The sequence below is a fragment of the Salvia hispanica genome, chromosome 2 (genome assembly GCF_029641045.1).
Source record: "Salvia hispanica isolate PSC_SH4W2 chromosome 2, Shi_PSC_v1, whole genome shotgun sequence".
NCBI classification, from domain to species: Eukaryota; Viridiplantae; Streptophyta; class Magnoliopsida; order Lamiales; family Lamiaceae; genus Salvia; species Salvia hispanica.
This window is the reverse complement of record NC_142693.1, coordinates 16,346,684-16,366,462: the sequence shown is the minus strand read 5'-3', so window position 1 is coordinate 16,366,462 and position 19,779 is coordinate 16,346,684. Positions and strand designations below refer to the sequence as shown.

General features: G+C 31.2%; 1 protein-coding gene across 1 annotated transcript; it reads left to right on the top strand.

Annotated features, from left to right (window-relative positions):
• The first annotated feature begins 14,381 nt into the window (after positions 1-14,381).
• On the top strand, positions 14,382-16,832 carry LOC125187746 (aspartic proteinase NANA, chloroplast-like). Its single transcript, XM_048084383.2, has 3 exons — positions 14,382-14,723; positions 14,809-14,997; positions 15,849-16,832. Exons 1-3 carry the CDS (start codon positions 14,404-14,406, stop codon positions 16,675-16,677), a joined length of 1,338 nt encoding a protein of 445 aa, XP_047940340.1. The 5' UTR covers positions 14,382-14,403; the 3' UTR covers positions 16,678-16,832.
• The last annotated feature ends 2,947 nt before the right edge of the window (positions 16,833-19,779 follow it).

Here is a 19,779-nt window from a genome sequence, read left to right as displayed (position 1 = left end):
ATTAAATAGGAAATGGTAATCTAAGAATTGCATAAACAAAATAAAACATATTCATATTTCAAGAAATTTGAATGTTTCAGAATTTAAATTAACTACTCATAATTCATTTATCTATTTTCATATTTATAAAATCTAACACATATATATTAAATATAAAATGGTAGGTTAACTTTTTTATAGTTATTTACATTATAAAATATAAAAATTATATTTTTATAGTAAGCTCTACTCGGTTGCAAGCTAATCTAAGTTATATTTTTATCGGTTTAAAATTGTTAGTTTTAATCATTAAAATTTAGTTAGCCATTCAAGTTAACCCATAAATTTTTTACTGCACTTACATCCCTATCTATAAACAATGAGAATACCAATTCCATTTGGCAAGTAGGTATGAGTAGTCACGTTAATTACAACTATTCAATTCATATAAAATGAAAAGTGTGGCATTCATTGAATATAGAAAGATTTACATGAAGTTTGTTCATACAATGACATTAACTACATGTGTAGTTGTCTACATCTATTAGCTATTGATTAGGAATAAACATAAATTTGGCACTGAAAAATTGATGTATGATTATGGCGCAGTTCCAAAATTTGGCATTGGAAAATTGGCAGTTATCAATTGACATAAATTGTACGTGTACATGATATTCTTAAATTATTAAATTTAATTGAATTTATTTAAAAATTAATTATGTTATTTGTTGTATTATATGTAGCAATAAGAAAGAAGTGATATAGAAATTTTATGTCAAATTGTTACATGATTTCGAGCTTGATTTGAATTAATTATACAATATTTAGTAAAAAAAATAAATTTTTTCTTAAATATACAAATATTTAATTTAATTTTTTTTCACAGTGTTGCAAAATGATTAGTATAAAATTTATTTTAAATCTGTTAATATTTATAAATCGATTTTCAATATAAAATGTTAAAAAAATTTCGCAATTATGTACAATTATCACTGCCCTTATTTAAAAGCTTCTTTCCGTTCTAACATTGATTAGGTATATTTTCCTTTTGTCATTAACAAACATTGATTAATTTGCGGGCTAGCAGATACTACTAGCTATTCTAATATTGACTCTATTGATTATATATATAAATTTTTTTCATTACCAAACATTATTAATTTGTGCGCTGATACTAGGCCTGGCTATTGTGAATTATTTATGCCCTATTTTTAAGTAGTTATAAATGTACATAATAATAAGTAAGATTGAAAACTAATTAAATTGATAATAATAAATACATAAATAAAATATTAAAATCAACTACTCTCCAAATCCTAGAATTCAAAGAGTTAATCTACATATGCAATAATGCAAATAAATTATGTATAAAAAACATTGGAAAACATAGTTAACTCCCTTCCTTAAATCGTTGTCTTGCTTTATTTGATCGATGACATAGCTCCTTGATGGTATATGGTCTATGGATGTACTTGGTGACTCAAAACATGAGTTATGACTTGTGCATTATGGTAATATCTCCCAAAGGCCAAAACTGAACCTTAGGGGGGCTTTTAGAATTGGAAAGAGATCGAGATTAAAAAAAATCTGTGAGTATTTCGCTTTTCCATCAATTCTAGTGGATTTGGGATGGTATATATAACTCTATCTTACACTCAATATTAGTATATATATTCATAATATTCATTTACATATATTCCACAATTTTAAGATGTACTACCTTAATTTTTATAGGCAATTATACCCATTCACATTAAAATAAGTAAAAAACAAAAGGCAAAACACATTCTTAGGTCCTTATACTTTAGTCAAAATGTTCATTAGGTCCTTGTACAATTTTTTCGTTTCAATAAGTCCTTATACTTTTCACAATATTTTTATCAAGTCCTCGTACAATTTTTCGTTTTAGTAGGTCCTTGTACTTTTATCATTACTTTCATTAGGTCCTTGTACAATCTTTTATTTTAGGGACTTTTTTACATTTATCTTGGATAATAATCTAAATTTAATTAAACTTAATGAACTTTTTAATATTCCATTATTTAACTTAGCATAGTCTATAAAGATAAAAGTAAAAGATATTTTAAAATAAAAAATTGTATAAGGACCTAATAAAAGTTATAATCAAAGTATAAGGACTTACTAAAACGAAAAAATTGTACGAGGATGTGATGAAATTTATGAGAAAGGTTTAAGGACCTATTAAAACCAAAAAATTGTACGAGGACCTAATGAACATTTTGATTAAAGTATAAGGACCTAAGAATGTGTTTTGCCAAAACAATATTAATCAATTGCCAAATAACATGAACGGTGCCATTTGATTAAAAAAAATCTAAAGCATACAACATTGATTCTTAGTTCTTATTGCATTATGAAAATATTTAAATATGGAATAATTTTAAAACATACGTAACTATCTTAATTTTAATGAATATATATGGAATAATTTAGTATTATGATTGATATATTATTTTTTAAATATATCAATATGTAAAACATGTATATATATATGGTGCCTTCACTAAAATCCATTTTGCTTGAGATTTTATATGTTTAAGACAAGAGCAAACCTTAAAACATATTTTAGTTTAATTATTGTAGTAGTAGTTAGTAGCCATAGTATTATATTCAATTGTTATACATGTAAAGTCCCACACATATAGTGTAACAAAATACATATTTTAACTATCAAAATAATCGCAAGTTATAATTCTACGTCATCCATTGGGCCATAGTGTATTGGGCCCGCATAATCTAAACAATTGGGCTAACAAAGTATTTAATTTTTGGAAGTCCATTAAGTCTCATTTGAAGTGGGCCTTCCTTGATTGTGATCTGTCCACTTTAGATTAACTCCACTCGCAGCAAGAGGTGTCATTTTGTGCACACACATAATTTTCAATAATTTATAGAATATTAATATATTTTATCCTATATAAAAAAAGGTCAATTTGTAGGATGGGACGATGTTTGACAAATGCATAAAGAGTTAGGTAATGCAAACAAAATTTTAGAAAAAGGCAAAAATTCATGGCATTCTCCAAATAGAATATCAATGGTTACAATGTGGAAATGAGTCAACTACAATTACTCAATACTCACCACCTACTTCACCACCGCATGTACACACACATCTCTAATATATATATTTTTATTAAAATATCATTATAGTGAGAAAGAAAATTATATACTCAAGTCTAAAACACATTTTACAGATTTATTATAAAATCAAAACATAGATTTAAACCAATTTATACAAATTTAATTAAATTTTAAAATGATAATCATAATGATATTTATTTTAAAAGATACTGGTAGCTAGCTATCAATAGCTAGCAAAGAATTAATCATAAAGGTAACAAACCACTAAAAAGTCACGAAGAACTTTCATATGGGGACATGGTCCCACACTCTTATTTAGCTTTGTCTACCTAAGTCAACGTCACACTCTTTGGATATAAAAAAATAAAATAAAACACACACGCATGGATTTTGGAAGCAGGAAAATAATATGGTGATCTTAAATCAATATTTCAACGATGAAGAGAACGCATCTTTAAACAAATTACTCCCCTCGTCCCTTAAAATTTGTCACTTACTTCCATTTTCGTTCATCCCGAAAATTTGTCACCTTTCACATGTACAATTTTTGGTAGTGGACCCCACATTTCACTAACTCATTCTTGCTTGCATTTTATTATAAAATCAATATATAAAAGTAGAACACACGTGCCACTAACTATTTCAACTCACTTTCTATTATATTTCTTAAAACCCGTGCCAGATCAAATGGTGACAAATTAAGGGAGATTGAGGGATTAGCACACGAGATTCGGACAAAACACCAGGGTATATTAATATGGCAACTATATTTTGTCAAAAAAATGCGAAATATTTCGAAATAAATTACGTAATTGATTGTTATATCAATGTTGCAGATTTTCTAATTTTTGCATACCGTTTATTTGGAGGCCCTATATAACATTATTTCAATGTGATCAATATGTTTACGAAGAAAGATCAAATTAAGAAACATTATTTCAATATATATTTAAGATATTCATCTTTCCTTTTTAGGTTGTCCCCTAGGATGTTCATTTTTCCTCATTTTATATAAAAATATAATATCAACCAAGAATAAATAAATTCAACTTCTACCTGAATTTTTTTGGGTACATCTCTTTCTAAATGTCACCATTTTATTTAACAAAATCAAACAAAAAATTGTGAAAACATATACTTGCGGACATATGGAATACTTTGTACTTTCTCAATCCCACGTTTTAGACAGCCCACAATATACAAAGATGGTAAATATGAGATGAATTCGTATATATATCTGCGTTTCCCTTCCAAAATAAAAACCCACGGCCGCTTGCTTTCCCTTCCTAAATGGCTACATGTATTAGTATAATTTTGTTCATAGAGCATCTTAAACTATCAGCATCACTAAAAAAATGTCAAAGGGTACTTTTTCTATCAATTAAGATTTAGAACACTAATTTGTGTATTTAAATTCACAACATTTTTCCTTATAATAGAAGTTTGTTATAGTGCATCCTGTACTATACTGATTTGCAACTGTCTGAATTTTCGGTGGCTCACGCGTATTGTACTGTCAAATTATTATTTTAATGCTATAGAAATGGAAATTATTAACCTATAAAAAACATCTTAATATCTTATTTTATTATAAAATGAATACTTACACAAAAGTGAAACTCAAATTATATTATCTCTTTTAACTCATATGTTTCTATATTATTCAAAATATGTATCGGAAAAAGATAAGACTCCTATTTATAAACGGAGGGAGTACAAAGGCTATAAAATCAAAAGAAATTGCAAAATGAGACCAGGATAATTAGTTAGTATGCGTTTGTTTGCTGTCTAATGTCAACCCACTATATACTAGGCTACAATTAGAAACATGTTGATGGATTTTAATGACGAATCATTTTTAAGGATACTGAATTAATTATGAAATATATATTAAGGATGGTTTAATATTCTATGACATAATTTTCATTATATCCATCGGTAATTAAATTGTTTCATTTCTACTCAATTTTCTCACCATCTACTTCACTTCCGATTTTACTTACATACACATCTCCAATATTTATTTTTTAAATTTAAAATATCAATTTAATGGAAAAGAAAATTAAATATTGCTTCCAAAAACTTGAGTTCAATCTAGAATCTACCTCTTTTTAGCTAGGGAAAGAAGACAAAAAAGACTCTAGTCATCACTTATAGAGTCTTTATGTTGAAAATATAAAATAAACATTTTACATCTTTCTTGACAAGACTTATTTGACAATTAAAACATAAATTAAACCAAATTTTCAAATTAAATCAGATTTTTAGTAGTATAACTTATTGATATATTGATCTTCAAACATTATGAATAGCAAAGAAAATTGATACCAAATTAATCATAGTTTGAAAAAAGTACTAAAATAGTTCTAAGAAATTTCATTATTGATGGGGCTATGGCTTTAATCGATATTATCAACGGCAAAGAAATATGTATCTAAACAAATGCAAGGTCCAAATTTTGTTGGCAATCATGATTACGATGAAACGCTCGATTATAATATGGCAACTATATATTGTTAATAAATACGAATTATTTCAAAATAAAACGGTAAGTAATTGGGATTACAATATTAATGAGGGAGATTTTCCGATTCCTGTATATATAATGAGGCAGCAACACCATTTCAACATAGTAGATTCAACCAATATATTAGTAAACGAAGAGACGGGTTGAATAAAGTAGAATGGCTAAACTATCTTTAGTTCTCTTCCTTCTATTATCAGGTATATATATTTGTTTTTATTGGATAATTTTATATTTATTTTATTAGATAAATAATAGTAAAAATATGTTTTTTCAGTGGTGCTAGGCACAATCGTTGAAGTGAATGGACAACAAAAATGTACAACTATAATTGACAACAGGGGTTGTAGCCTTCCAAATTGTGAAGCTAACTGTAAGAGCGGATTCAAAGGGAAAGGATATTGCGCTCGTAATGGATTTGGCGGCATCTCAGTGTGTAATTGCAAATATGATTGTGCATTATTATTCTAAAATGCAATTAGCTTACTATTTTAATAAATCTTGAAATTTTTATCAATGTAATGTGATTTTAATAACACCAGGTTGAGAGATGTTCCCTCTCATCATCATATATCAATAGTAATCAACATTTTGTTATCTTACAATTGAAAAATAAAGAAATGCAATTACACACATTTCTCTTCTAACCACAATTGCAAGAATAAAATAAAGAACAAAAAAAACATATCTGTAATTACACTCCTATTTCATTGCGTGTTGTTTTAGGTCATTTGTAAAGAATCAACAGGTATAAATAAATTATTAATTATCTCTACTTCTCTTCCTTCTCATATCATGTATAAATATATTCCAGTGAAATTTTATAAATATATTTTATTGAATAATAATAAAATGTGTTTTTGTAGTTGTACATGTTGGGTGCCTTTGTTGAAGTGAATGCGAGATATCCGGTAAAATTGAAACGATATAGAAAAGTTAATAGACATCGAAAATGCATGGCCAAAATTGATAATCGACGTTGTAGATATCCAGATTGTGAAGCTAAGTGCAAGAGTAGATTCAATACTTTTCCCGTCTAATTTAGTATGTCCACCTTTCATTTTCAGCCTGTCCCCCTCAAGATGTCCATTTTTCCTCAGTTTTTATAAAAATGTAATATCAACCAAGAATAAATAAATTCAACTTGTACCTTAATTTTTTTGGAACATATATACTACTATTAATTAGAGTTTAATTAATTAAATGGGACAGCTGATTAGTTCTACAAAAGTCATGCTAGCTGCTTATTACGCGTTTATGAAAACTTGAAAGTTAATTGAGGTTCCCAGAGGTTTTAAACCTTTTAACATTGTATTAATTAAATAAAGAGAACGTTCATGGTTTTAGTGAATTTTTTATTTAAAAATGATAAAATCATCTTTCTGAGTATCTCAGGTTGAGTTAAATTATGAATAGATTTCAACTAGCATAGAGCATCTCAAACCAGTGGCGGAGACAGAAATTTGATACTGGGGGGCAAATTATATTTGTTAGTTGTTGAATATTTTCGATGTCATCAACGCCATAAAAAACACAGACATGACGTATATAAAGACAATGTTGACGTTGAAATAAGCTAAATTTTTTAGTAATAAACAACATAAATTTTAAATTAAATTTACAAATATTGTATGACAAAATTTACACACCAATGAGACATTTTTTATTCCTAAATTATAAACATTATTATTTTATGATCTTAAATTAATACTACTTTATTTTACATAAATTACTTGTTTCCAAGCCAACTGCACTACAAAACTCCTTGGTAGGGACGAATGCATATAATAATATATAGTCATATCAGAGATGGGTGAGGGGCCCAAGAGCCCCCCTTGCCCCACCGTAGCTCCGCCGCTATCTCAAACTATCAGCGTCACTAAAAAAATGTCAAAGGATATTTTTTCTATCAATTCAGTACACTGATTTGTGAATTTAAATATACTACATTTTTCCTTATAAGAGATATTTGTTATAGTACTTTATGCACTATACCGATTTGCAACTGTCTGAATTAATTTTCGGTGGCTCACATGTATTTTCTGTCAAATTATTGTTTTAATACTAATATTTATCATTAGAAATGGAAATTATTATAACATAAAAAAACATCTTACTATTTTATTTTATTATAAAATAAATATCACATACAAGTCCAATTATTTAACTCATACTCCCTCCGTCTCGGATAATTCATCCCATTTTTCCATTTCGGTCTGTCCAACATAATTTGTCTCATTTCACTTTTACCATTTTTGGCAATGAATCTCATATTCCACTAACTCATTCCTACTCACATTTTATTATAAAACTAATTAATATATAAAAGTAGGATCCACATTCCACTAACTTTTTCAACTCACTTTTCATTAGAGCATCTCCAATGGTCGGCTAGCGACCGGCTAGCCGATTCGTCGCGCTGGCAGATCGGCTAGCCGAACCATTGGAGTCGGCTAGCGCTAAATCGGCCAAAATATCGGCGTTCGCTGGCCGATCGCTCGGCGCTAGCCGATGCGCTGGCCGCCATTGTGGCGTGCCGATCGGCCAGCGCCGATTTTCGATTTTTTTTTTAAACCTATATAAACGCGATTTTCTCTCTCTCTAAATTTCTGTACAAGAGCAACATCTAATGATGGACAACAACAACTAGGCCCAATACAAAATTAAGAACTAAAACAGTGAGACCCCCGTTTGGCTAGCGGCAAACTATAACAGATTCAAGGCATACTAACATTTTTTAATGTATTTTTTTAATAAATTAGGAGTAGAGTGGGGCGGTGGCTCGTGTGTGGAAGCCCGAATTTTTTTTATTATGTAATTTTTTTAATTTTTAGTTAATGTACTTTTTTTATTTAAATAAAGTTAATGAATTTTTCCCGTGTATATGTCGTAAATTTAATTCCATATTGTAATTATAATTCCGTAAATGTAGTATTTTTTGAATTATTTTTATTGCGGCTGACCTATGACTGGCCTAAATCTGACGTGGCAGGTGGATTTTGAGTGCTGCTGACGTGGCAGGGGGAGAAACTGCTGGCCGATTTCTGGCCGAAGTACCACTGGAGATGCTCTTATATTTCTTAAAACTCGTGCCCGTTCAAAATGAGACGAATTATCCGAAACGGACGGAATATTTCTCTACATTATTCAAAATATTCATCAAAGAAAAACAAGACTCCTATTTATACACGAGGGAGTACAAAGTCTATAAAATCAAAAGAAATTTCAAAATGAGACCAGCATAATTAGTTAGTGTGCTTTTATTTGCTGTCTAAAGTCAACCCACTAATAGTCTACAACTAGAAACATGTTGCTGGATTTTAATGACGAATCATTTTAAGGATACAGTTCAAGGTAACTGAATTAATTATTAAATGACGAAAAATTATTTATGCTTTACCTTTCTGCATAAAAGTTTGTCATATACTCTTGAATGAACGTCGTTTCCTCTCTTTATCACGTGTGATGGAGTAATTTTTTGATTATTTTATAATTAAATAAATAATCAAGAGTTATTCTGTATTTTATACGGGTATATTGATGTACTACAAAAATTAACACTTCAAATCATTAACCTTCAAATCATTAACCTTCAATATATCTATAGATATATATACTAAGTTACAAGAAGCAATTTATATTAGATCAACACACTTACACACATGTAGTATACTAGTATTAGCTTAAGAAAAAAAAAAAGAGAAACAAGATGCATTCATGGGATGTGTATATTTGCAGTAAATGTCTAATGTAAGTTGGGTTTAATTAGGGTTTGCACCGGTTCGACAATGAATTGATACTCAGTTTGGTCTGGTTCGCACGTTTAAATTAAGCTAAGTAATTAATTAAACCGTTATGAACTAGGAAAATCAGTTGTTTCGGTCGTGAATCTTCTATCGATTGAACGATTCAAATCAATTTTCAACATTTATAAAAAATAGTGTTCTTAGGGAGATTTGATTCCTTACCTATGCACAGCGTAAAAAAACATATTAAACCACCAACCGGTCGTAGCACAGTTGGCTGCGCAGAGCTGTGATGATATTGAGGTCACGGATTCAAACCTTGTAACCAGTTGGGAGATTTTCGACCTTAATCCTTAAAATCGATCAAACAGGATTAGTCGGATTCCTCCAAAGGTGGGTTTGGTACACCTGTGGTAAAAAAAATTCATTAAATTTTATAGTATGTACCGAATATTTGTATTTAATTATATATTCTTATAAGCAGTGGCGGAACTAGAAATTTAAGTAAGCTGGGGCTGAATTTTAAATTTTTTTTACTCCATTCTCTTTTGTTAATTGTCCACTTTTGTCATTTTCGTCTCCCCTTTAATTGTCCACGTTTACTTTTTACTATAGATGGTAAATAGACCACATACCCACTAACTCATTTCACTCATATTTTATTATAAAATGAGAAATAAAAATTGGATTCACGTTCTATTCACTTTTCAACTCACTTTCATTTACATTTCTTAAAACTCGTGCCAAAATCAAAATTAACTTTTATTGAAGGCGGAAGTACACTATTAAATTTTATATATATATCCCTATATAATATTTTTCAATTTATAAATCATAATAATTCTCAAATTCACACAATCATAAATCATCACTAAACACAATCCAAATCCCTAAATATCTCATTTCAAAATCAATACAGTATATTAGTAATTTACAAATTTAAATTCACTAACATAATTTTTAAATGTGCAATTTTAATTGAATACATAAATATAATAGGACCTCATCTAGTATTGAGGCCTCATCTAAATACAGTAATTAAAAAAAAAACTAGATTTAACCAAAAATTAGTAAACATAATTAATTAAATTTCGCCATCTCTCAACGATAGATCATCTAATTAATTAAAAATGTGCATATTTAGCACATATTTAATTAAATTTTAACGTTAGATTGAGAAATAAAAGTTTTTCAATGAAATCTGAATTGAGTACAAGCATAAAGTATAGAAAAAAAGATATATTTTCTAGACACTAGACAGGGAGCGATTGAATAGCTGGATATAGTGTATAGGTACCTAATTTTATAGCCTTTATTATTTGTTCTTAGCTTAATTTTTAAAAATCCTTTCTTATCCCCCTGTCTTCTACCTCCGAACTTTTCTTTTCAGAATTCCAGATTCAAACTTCCTGGGGCGGAGTGGGGCGGCCACAGCGGGGTTATAGGGTCCGGCGCCGGCCAAGCCCCCGCTGCCGCGGTGGCTTTGCCTATGCTGGTTCCGCCGCTGCTTATAAACTAATTGATTAGTTTTAATATTCTATACATAATCAACCAGTAATTTTCATTATATCTATCGGTAATTATATTGTTTCATTATTACTCAATTTTCTCACCACCTACTTCACCTCCGATTCTACATACATATCTCCAATATTTATTTTTTAAATTTAAAATATCATTTTAATGGAAAAGAAAATTAAATATTGCTTCCAAAAACTCGAGTTGAATCTAGAATCTACCTCTTTTTAGCTATAGGGAAAGACGACAAAAAAGACTCTAGTCATCACTTGTAGAGTCTTTATGTTGAAAATATAAAATAAACATTTTACATCTTTCTTGACAAGACTTATTTTACAATTAAAACATAAATTAAACCAAATTTTCAAATTAAATCAGATTATTAGTAGTATAACTTATTGATATATTGATCTTCAAACATTATGAATAGCAAAGAAAATTGATACCGAATTAATCATAGTTTGAAAAAAGTACTAAAATAGTTCTAAGAAATTTCATTATTGCTGGGGCTATGGCTTGAATCGATATTATCAACGACAAAGAAATATGTATCTAAACAAATGCAAGGTCCAAATTTTGTTGGCAATCATGATTACGATGAAACGCTTTATTATAATATGGCAATTATATATTGTTAATAAATACGAATTATTTCAAAATAAAACGGTAAGTAATTGAGATTACAATATTAATGAGGGAGATTTTCCGATTCTTGTATATATAATGAGGCAGCAACACCATTTCAACATAGTAGATTCAACCAATATATTAGTAAACGAAGAGATGGGTTGAATAAAGTAGAATGGCTAAACTATCTATAGTTTTCTTCCTTCTATTATCAGGTATTTATATTTGTTTTTATTGGATAATTTTATATTTATTTTATTAGATAAATAATAGTATAATATGTTTTTTCAGTGGTGCTAGGCACAATCGTTGAAGTAAATGGACAACAAAAATGTACAACTATAATTGATAACAGGAGTTGTAACCTTGCAAATTGTGAAGCTAATTGTAAGAGCGGATTCAAAGAGAAAGGATATTGCGCTCGTAATGGATTTGGCGGCATTTCAGTGTGTAATTGCAAATATGATTGTGCATTATTTTAAAATGCAATTAGCTTACCATTTTAATAAATCTTGAAATTTCATTTTTATCAATGTAATGTGATTTTAATAACACCAGGTTGAGAGATGTTCCCTCTCATCATCATATATCAATAGTAATCATCATTTTGTTATCTTACAATTGAAAAATAAAGAAATGCAATTACACTCCTATTTCATTGCGTGTTGTTTTAGGTCATTTGTAAAGAATCAACAGGTATAAATAAATTATAAATTATCTCTACTTCTCTTCCTTCTCATATCAGGTATAAATATATTCCAGTGAAATTTTATAAATATATTTTATTGAATAATAAAAAAAATGTGTTTTTGTAGGTGTACATATTGGGTGCCTTTGTTGAAGTGAATGCGAGATATCCGGTAAAATTGAAACGATATAGAAAAGAATAGACATAAAAAATGCATGGCCAAAATTGATAATCGACGTTGTGGATATCCAGATTGTGAAGCTAAGTGCAAGAGTAGATTCAATACTTTCCCCGTCTAATTTAAGATGTCCACTTTTCATTTCCCCCTCAAGATGTCCATTTTTTCTCAGTTTTTATAAAAATGTAATATCAACCAAGAATAAATAAATTCACCTTGTACCTTAATTTTTTTGGAACATATATACTACTATTAATTAGAGTTTAATAAATGGAACATATATACCCGTCAAGAATCAACAGGTATAAATAAATTCAACTTCTATCGTAGCTATACTCCTATATCATGGCTGCATTACATATTTGTAATTACACTCTTATTTCATTGCGTGCAAGTATATATAAATTCAACTTCTACCTACCACTACACATAGTTAGCTAGACATTTTATTTATTTGATTATTCTATAACTTTTTGTAACATATTAAAGTTTAATTAATTGGAAATGGGACAGTTAATGGTTATTTCTACAAAAGTCATAATGCTTATTACACGTTTCTGAAACTAATTGAGTTTCTTAAAAGTGGTCAACCTTAAAGAAGGGAGTATAAAAGAAATAAAATTTATAAAAAGGAGTATAAAAGAAATAAAATTAAAAATTTGCAAATGAGACATGGATATATATTATTAGTGTGTGATTATTTGCTGTATATAAATTAAAGTCCACCGACTACTAGCCTACAATTAGAAGCAAACTAATATGTTGCTGGATTTTAATGACGAATCGTTTTTTAGGATACAGTTGGATTCAAGGTAACTGAATTAATTCCGAAATAGTGATGAATTAATTATGCTTTACCTTGCTGCATAAAAAGTGCAAATCGCTTTAACTGAAGATATTTTAGGACTTATGCGACAAATACTGTTGAACTTTTCTCCTTTTACCATGTGTGATGGAATAATTTTTATTAATTTATATTTGAATAAATAATCGAGACTTGTACTATACAAATTAACACACCAAATCACTAATCTTCAATATATACAAATACTAGTACTAAATTACTCATTTGGTCCACAATTTAAAGTCTCACTTTAATTTGATATGGATTTTAAGAAATGTGAAAGAAAATTAGTGGAATACGAATCATGGAATCCCACTAATTTATATTGTATTAGTTTTATACTCCCTCCGTCCCCCATTAGGAGTCACACTTCCGTTTCTGCACTCGTTTTATAAAAATGATAATAAATAGCTAAAGTGGAGAAATGGTAAAGTAAGAGAGAGAATAATGTATAGAATTAATAGAAAGTGACAGTCAGTTACTAAAAATAGAAAAGCAAATAACGGGCATTATTTTGTGGATAAACCGAAATAACAAATGTGATTACTATTATTTTGCGACCAGATAGAGTGAATCATATCAAAGGAATATTTACTTATTTATTATTTCATCATTTTATTAAACCGTTTTTAAAGTAGTAGGAGTAACTAAATAAACCGTTTTGAATCCGGAAAATCTGGCGTTTCGGTCGTGAATCGTCGGCTGATTGACCTGCTTCAACATTCGCTAAAAATAGTGTGCTTGGAGATTCGATTCCTTATATGCGCACAATGTTAAAATACCTTAACCACTCCACGACAAGCACCTTAGTCAGATACTCCATTTTAAATATATATAAATTTTAAGTATTATATTTACAAAATATAGTATTTAATTACATATTCACTCATTTTTATTAGTCCTGTTCGCAATGAAATTTCTCATTTTTTTCCTCGTCTGTCCATCAATAAATATCTATATTCTACTAACTCATCTCAATGACATTTTTTATAAAATGCCACCATTTTATTTAACAAAATCAAATAAATTTACTGGTGGACAGATGGAATACTTGTTGTACTTTGTCAATCCCACGTACTTAGACAGCCCACAATATACAAAGCTGGTAATTGGTAAATATGAGATGAATTCGTATATATATCTGCGTTTCCCTTCCAAAATAAAAACCCACGGCCGCTTGCTTTCCCTTCCTAAATGGCTAGGCCGCAGCCACTCCTCTTCATCTTCTTTCTCATTGCTAATTCCTTCAATGCCGATGCCGCCGGGGTCAAATTCGAGCTCATCCACCGCCACCACCTGCATCCCGGCGGCCCCCTTCCGCCTCGGAAGTTAGTCCACAGAGACGCCTCGAGGAAAGTGAGGAGCAGATTCAATGCCTCCGGTGAACTTCCGTTGCATTCCGCCGCCGACTACGGCGTGGGGCAGTACCTGGTGAAGCTCAAAATGGGGTCGCCGGGGCAGCATCTGGTGCTGATCCCCGACACCGGGAGTGACCTCACTTGGACCAAGTGCAGGTACACTCTTTTTTTTTTTAAATAAAAAAAGGATCAATAATGGTTTCCCATCTAAAAATATTTTACCAACTGATGCTAATTGCAGGTACAAGTGCCGCGGTGATGACTGCGGCCGAAAAAAGAGTGGCCACCGCAGCCGCGTGTTCCGTGCAGATCGCTCCTCGTCGTTCAAGACTGTGCCTTGCTCTTCAACCTCCTGCCAGACTGATCTTGCTGATCTCTTCTCCCTCACTATCTGCCCTTCTCCACTCCACCCCTGCGCCTATAATTACAGGTAGATTCACACACACACTGCATTATTTGCAAGTAAAGTAACCATTTCAGTACTTTTTTATATGTTCAAAAGTAGATGTCGCAAATTTCTTTTCACAAAAAATGTCATATTTTTTTTCCGCGGACATTACATTTTTTTGACTACACTTACTAGTGTGAAATTAAAATTAAGAGCTCTACAAAATGACATGAATATTATGATAGGGACACTCCTACCGTCCGTCATTAATTGGTTTAAGTTGACTCACTTCAATTTTAATAAGTTGATCTCATAAATCACTACTTCATTTCACTATTATAAAATTATTATGAGTAATATATAAAAATAAGATTCACATTTCATTAATTTTTTCTATCTTATTTTAAAGTTACACAATTTTTTAATGCTGCACTGGCAATTAATAGAGACCAAGAAAGCAATAGAAAGTGAGCTGGAAAAAATTAGTACTATGAACCCACCTACTTTTAAATAGTAGTATTGTTTTTGCAAAATTATAAGTTAGTGAAATGTGGAACTTGGGAAATACTATTAATTTGTGGATTGAAAAAAAAAAGAAATTTGATACAATTGATTGCGGACGAGAGGAACATTTTTTGAAGTGAATTGAAAGCAAGTAGCAACCTATCTTAGATTTTCTCTCACATTTTATAAGGTCCCTCCTCATTTAGCCATCACAAAATATTTATTTGTTTTCTAGTATTATTGCATTTCTGAAAAAAAAAAAAAAAAAAACCTCATTTAGTCATTTATTCAAGCTTACAAAAATGAAAACAAATGAGCCTAGCTCTCTCTGCCTCTTTAATAGAATGGTCTGATTAATTATTTCTTTCCATATTGACAACAACGATCAGCTACGCGGATGGCACGTTCGCGCTGGGCGTATTCGCCCACGAGACCATCACGTTCGGCCTCACCAACGGGAGGAAGGCGAGGCTCGGCAACGTTCTCGTGGGCTGCAGCGAGTCCTCCACCGGCCGGAGCCTACTCGGCGCGGACGGCATACTGGGACTCGGATACAGCCCCCACTCGACCGCCGTCCACGCCGCGGCCGCGTTCGGGGGCAAGTTCTCTTACTGCCTCGTCGACCACCTGAGCCCCCGAAGCGTCCCGGGCCACCTCATCTTCGGCTCCTACAAGGACGCCAACGTCTCCGTGGCGGCCCGGATGCGGCACACGGAGCTCGTCCTGGGCGCGATCGGCACGTTCTACGCCGTCCGCGTCCGGGGCATCTCGGTCGGGGGCGAGATGCTCGACATCCCGGCCGAGGTCTGGGACTTGGGCCGCGGGGGTGGCGTGTTTCTGGACTCGGGCACGACGCTCACGGTGCTGATGAGGCCGGCCTACGAGCCCGTGATGACGGCCTTGCGGGAGGCGGTGCGCGGTTTCGAGCGGGTGTATGAAGGAGAAGTGGGCCCGCTCGAGTACTGCTTCAACTCGACCGGGTTTGATGAGAGGGTTGTGCCGAGGCTTGTGGTGCATTTTGTGGACGGGGCGAGGTTTGAGCCGCACGTGAAGAGCTACGTGATTGATGACGTGCCCGAGGTGAAGTGCCTCGGGTTCGCGGATGGCGGGGCGGGGCCGGACGCGAGTATTGTTGGGAATATTATGCAGCAGAATTATTTGTGGGAGTTTGATATTGGCAAGAGGAGATTGGGGTTTGGTCCCTCCTCTTGTGCTTAGACTCAATTTGGCCACCATCCATCCCTTTTTCTCATTCAAATTTATATATGTAGATTGCATGAAATGATAATTGTTTGAGGGTACATGAATGGAAAATAGTGATATAGTGCATCATTCAAAGTGCTACTAATAAAATGATGTGATTATGATGGTATTGTTGAGGATTCATTTTGATGTTCTCTTCGCTTCTTTGGCAACATTATATATATCTTTGTTTGGTTTGACTTTAAGTAAAAAAAAACTAAGGTGGTTAGTAAAGTCTGTTGTGATTGTAAGTAGTACTACTCTAACAAGAATTCTATTTTGTATAGCAACTGAATGCTAACTTGCTAAGATATCACTTTCTTAATTATAATGAAGTAAATCGAAATCTTTTCCATTAATTTAATTTTTTTTTCAAGATTCTAGTAGAGATATGCGAAAACAAAATTAAAAAGGTCAATTAATATTTGTATACTTAATAATTTATTCTATATAGAAATAGGTCAATTAATTTGTAGGATGGGACGATGTTTGATAAATGCATAAAGATAAAGACAAAATTTATGGCATTCAACAAATAGATTCTCAATGGTAACAATGCGGGAAATTGGTCAACTGCAACTACACCACCACATGTACACACACATATATCTCTAATATAAATAAATTAATCAAAATAAAAATATAATGAAAAAGAAAATTACTACATAGTGTATTGAAAGTTCAAACCCATTCTACAGAACATAAGTTACACCCAATTTACAGAAATTTAATAGTAAATTTTAAAAATCATATCTTACCATAACTTAATGATATTGATTTTAAAACATACCATCAATGGCTAGCAAATAATTAATCATAAAGTTTTAATAACTCACTAAAAAATATCTTAGGAAATTTCATAACTGATGGGGCCATGGTCCCACACTCCTATATATATAGCTTTGTCTAACTATGTTAACGTAACACTTTTTGGAAATAAAACTCGAAATAAAAATGCACACATGGATTATGGAAGCAAGAACATAATCTGGGGAGCTTAAATTGATATTTTCATTGTTGAAGACCAATTTATGGCAACAATATTTTGTCAAAAAATGCGAAATATTTCAAACTAAAATAGGAAGTAGTAAATGCCAATATTGGTGTATATATTTTAAAATATTCGAAATAAAATCGTAACAAATTGAGTATTTACTCTAGTAACAAAAAAAAAGTAGTCATAATTTCCTATCTTTCTTGTCTCTCCCTGCCCTAATTCTACCATGTGGTTGCAATCATACATATATGACCAGTTGAGGTCCGATATTGGTTACAGCTATTTCCTCAGTTCCATCGCCATGGTCAGCCATGACGGTGCCATTTTGGCCCAAACCTTTAACTTCCCAAAGGTATCTCATCGTTTAGGCTAACAATTTTCTATCTGTATTAGCTATCTATATAACAATTCACAATTGAATGGTGATGCAGTTGAAGCCTAACGAGGTAACATCTATGATGAACGAATTTGATAATCCCGGTACGTTAGCTCCGACCGGATTGCAGATTGGGGGAAGTAGTTACTTTGTGATTCGAGGCGAGCCTGATGCCATCATTCGAGGGACAGGAAAGAATGTATTGACATCAAATCTCTTTTTTCAGATAAAAACTTTATACTATATATCATCCTATTTTACTTATCCCATATGGAAAGTGTAATGAATTGATTATGTTTTCTTTTTTGCTTATTAGATGGGGCATAATGTCACCATAAAAAAGACTACTCTTGGCTTGATCGTATGTATGATGCGAGATTTTGTTGTGTTCCGGGCAACATGGCTGTCGAGGCGATGGGTGATTATCTTATTCAACAGGGCCTTTAACTGTTGGAGAGATTTCGGAAAAAAGGGATTAAATTCGTTGGGTTAGTTATCACTACCCTCTTTGATATAAAGAGGATTTCTTTTTCACTCAACTTTAACTTTGATCAATTAACTTGCATTAATCTCTTTGTTTGCAGTGGTATTCTCAAGCTGGTGATTGCGACAAATATTATTTATACTAGAAATAATTATATGACTAAATTGAAACAAGGTTGGCTTGTTTTTGCATTTTCATTGTTGTGGTTCAGTGCGACCGAATTATGTAGTAGGAGTACTTTTTTTAGTTATTGTTCAATTTTTTATAGCAAATACAAATACAGACTAGTTTTCTTAATATTCATTTGATTCCATAGAAAAGAATGGATAGTAGGTTGTATCCATTACTAGATTTTAGGTGTTGGGCTTTTTTTCTTGTTTAGAATTTATATTTTGTAGATAGAATGAACTTTAAATTTGATCCTTATAAATGCAATCCATTCTTTTTAGATTAAAAAAATATTACTACATGTCTTTATAATTGTTTTTTACATATAGACATATATATCTTAATACCATTGAAGAATAGTCTCATTGTTCTTACATTTTCTCCCTTGCCTTGTGTATAGTTAAACATATTATTCATCTACTTGTTTCACATTCTGTTACATAAATCTATCTTAATAATTTTCATTGAAAATAATACATTCTTCAATGACACAAGAATCATTTAGATAAAGTTATGCGAGATAGACCAACTTATCTATATTTGAAGCTAACAAATTAATTCTCTGAACTAGAGCATTGTATGCACATAGGCACATTTCTATTCTCTTATGTTTTGAGTAACAATTCTCTATTTTAAAATCTACACAAATTATACATCGCAAATCGCAATCCAACTTCATAACTATCCGATTTTCAAAACCAAACCATAGTTTCTAACCCACATGATAAATTGTACGTACGTGGACATTTAATTGTAACTGTGTAAAATGTGGTGGATTAATTATTCTATTGTCATGAAAAACATTTCTTAGTTGATTAGAATTAGTCAATATCATGTGATGTTTATAATGATAGTACAAGAATACTTATCTAAATTGCAGAAGGTAAATGGTTGGAGTTACATATATATCATAAACATATTTTACGAATTGTTTAGGATATTTTAAATACCAAAATTATAATCAAATTGACTATTAACATATAATAACATAATTAATCATGCTACTAGTTTCGACACTATAAATCGGGTAAGAATACAATTAAATAGTCATTT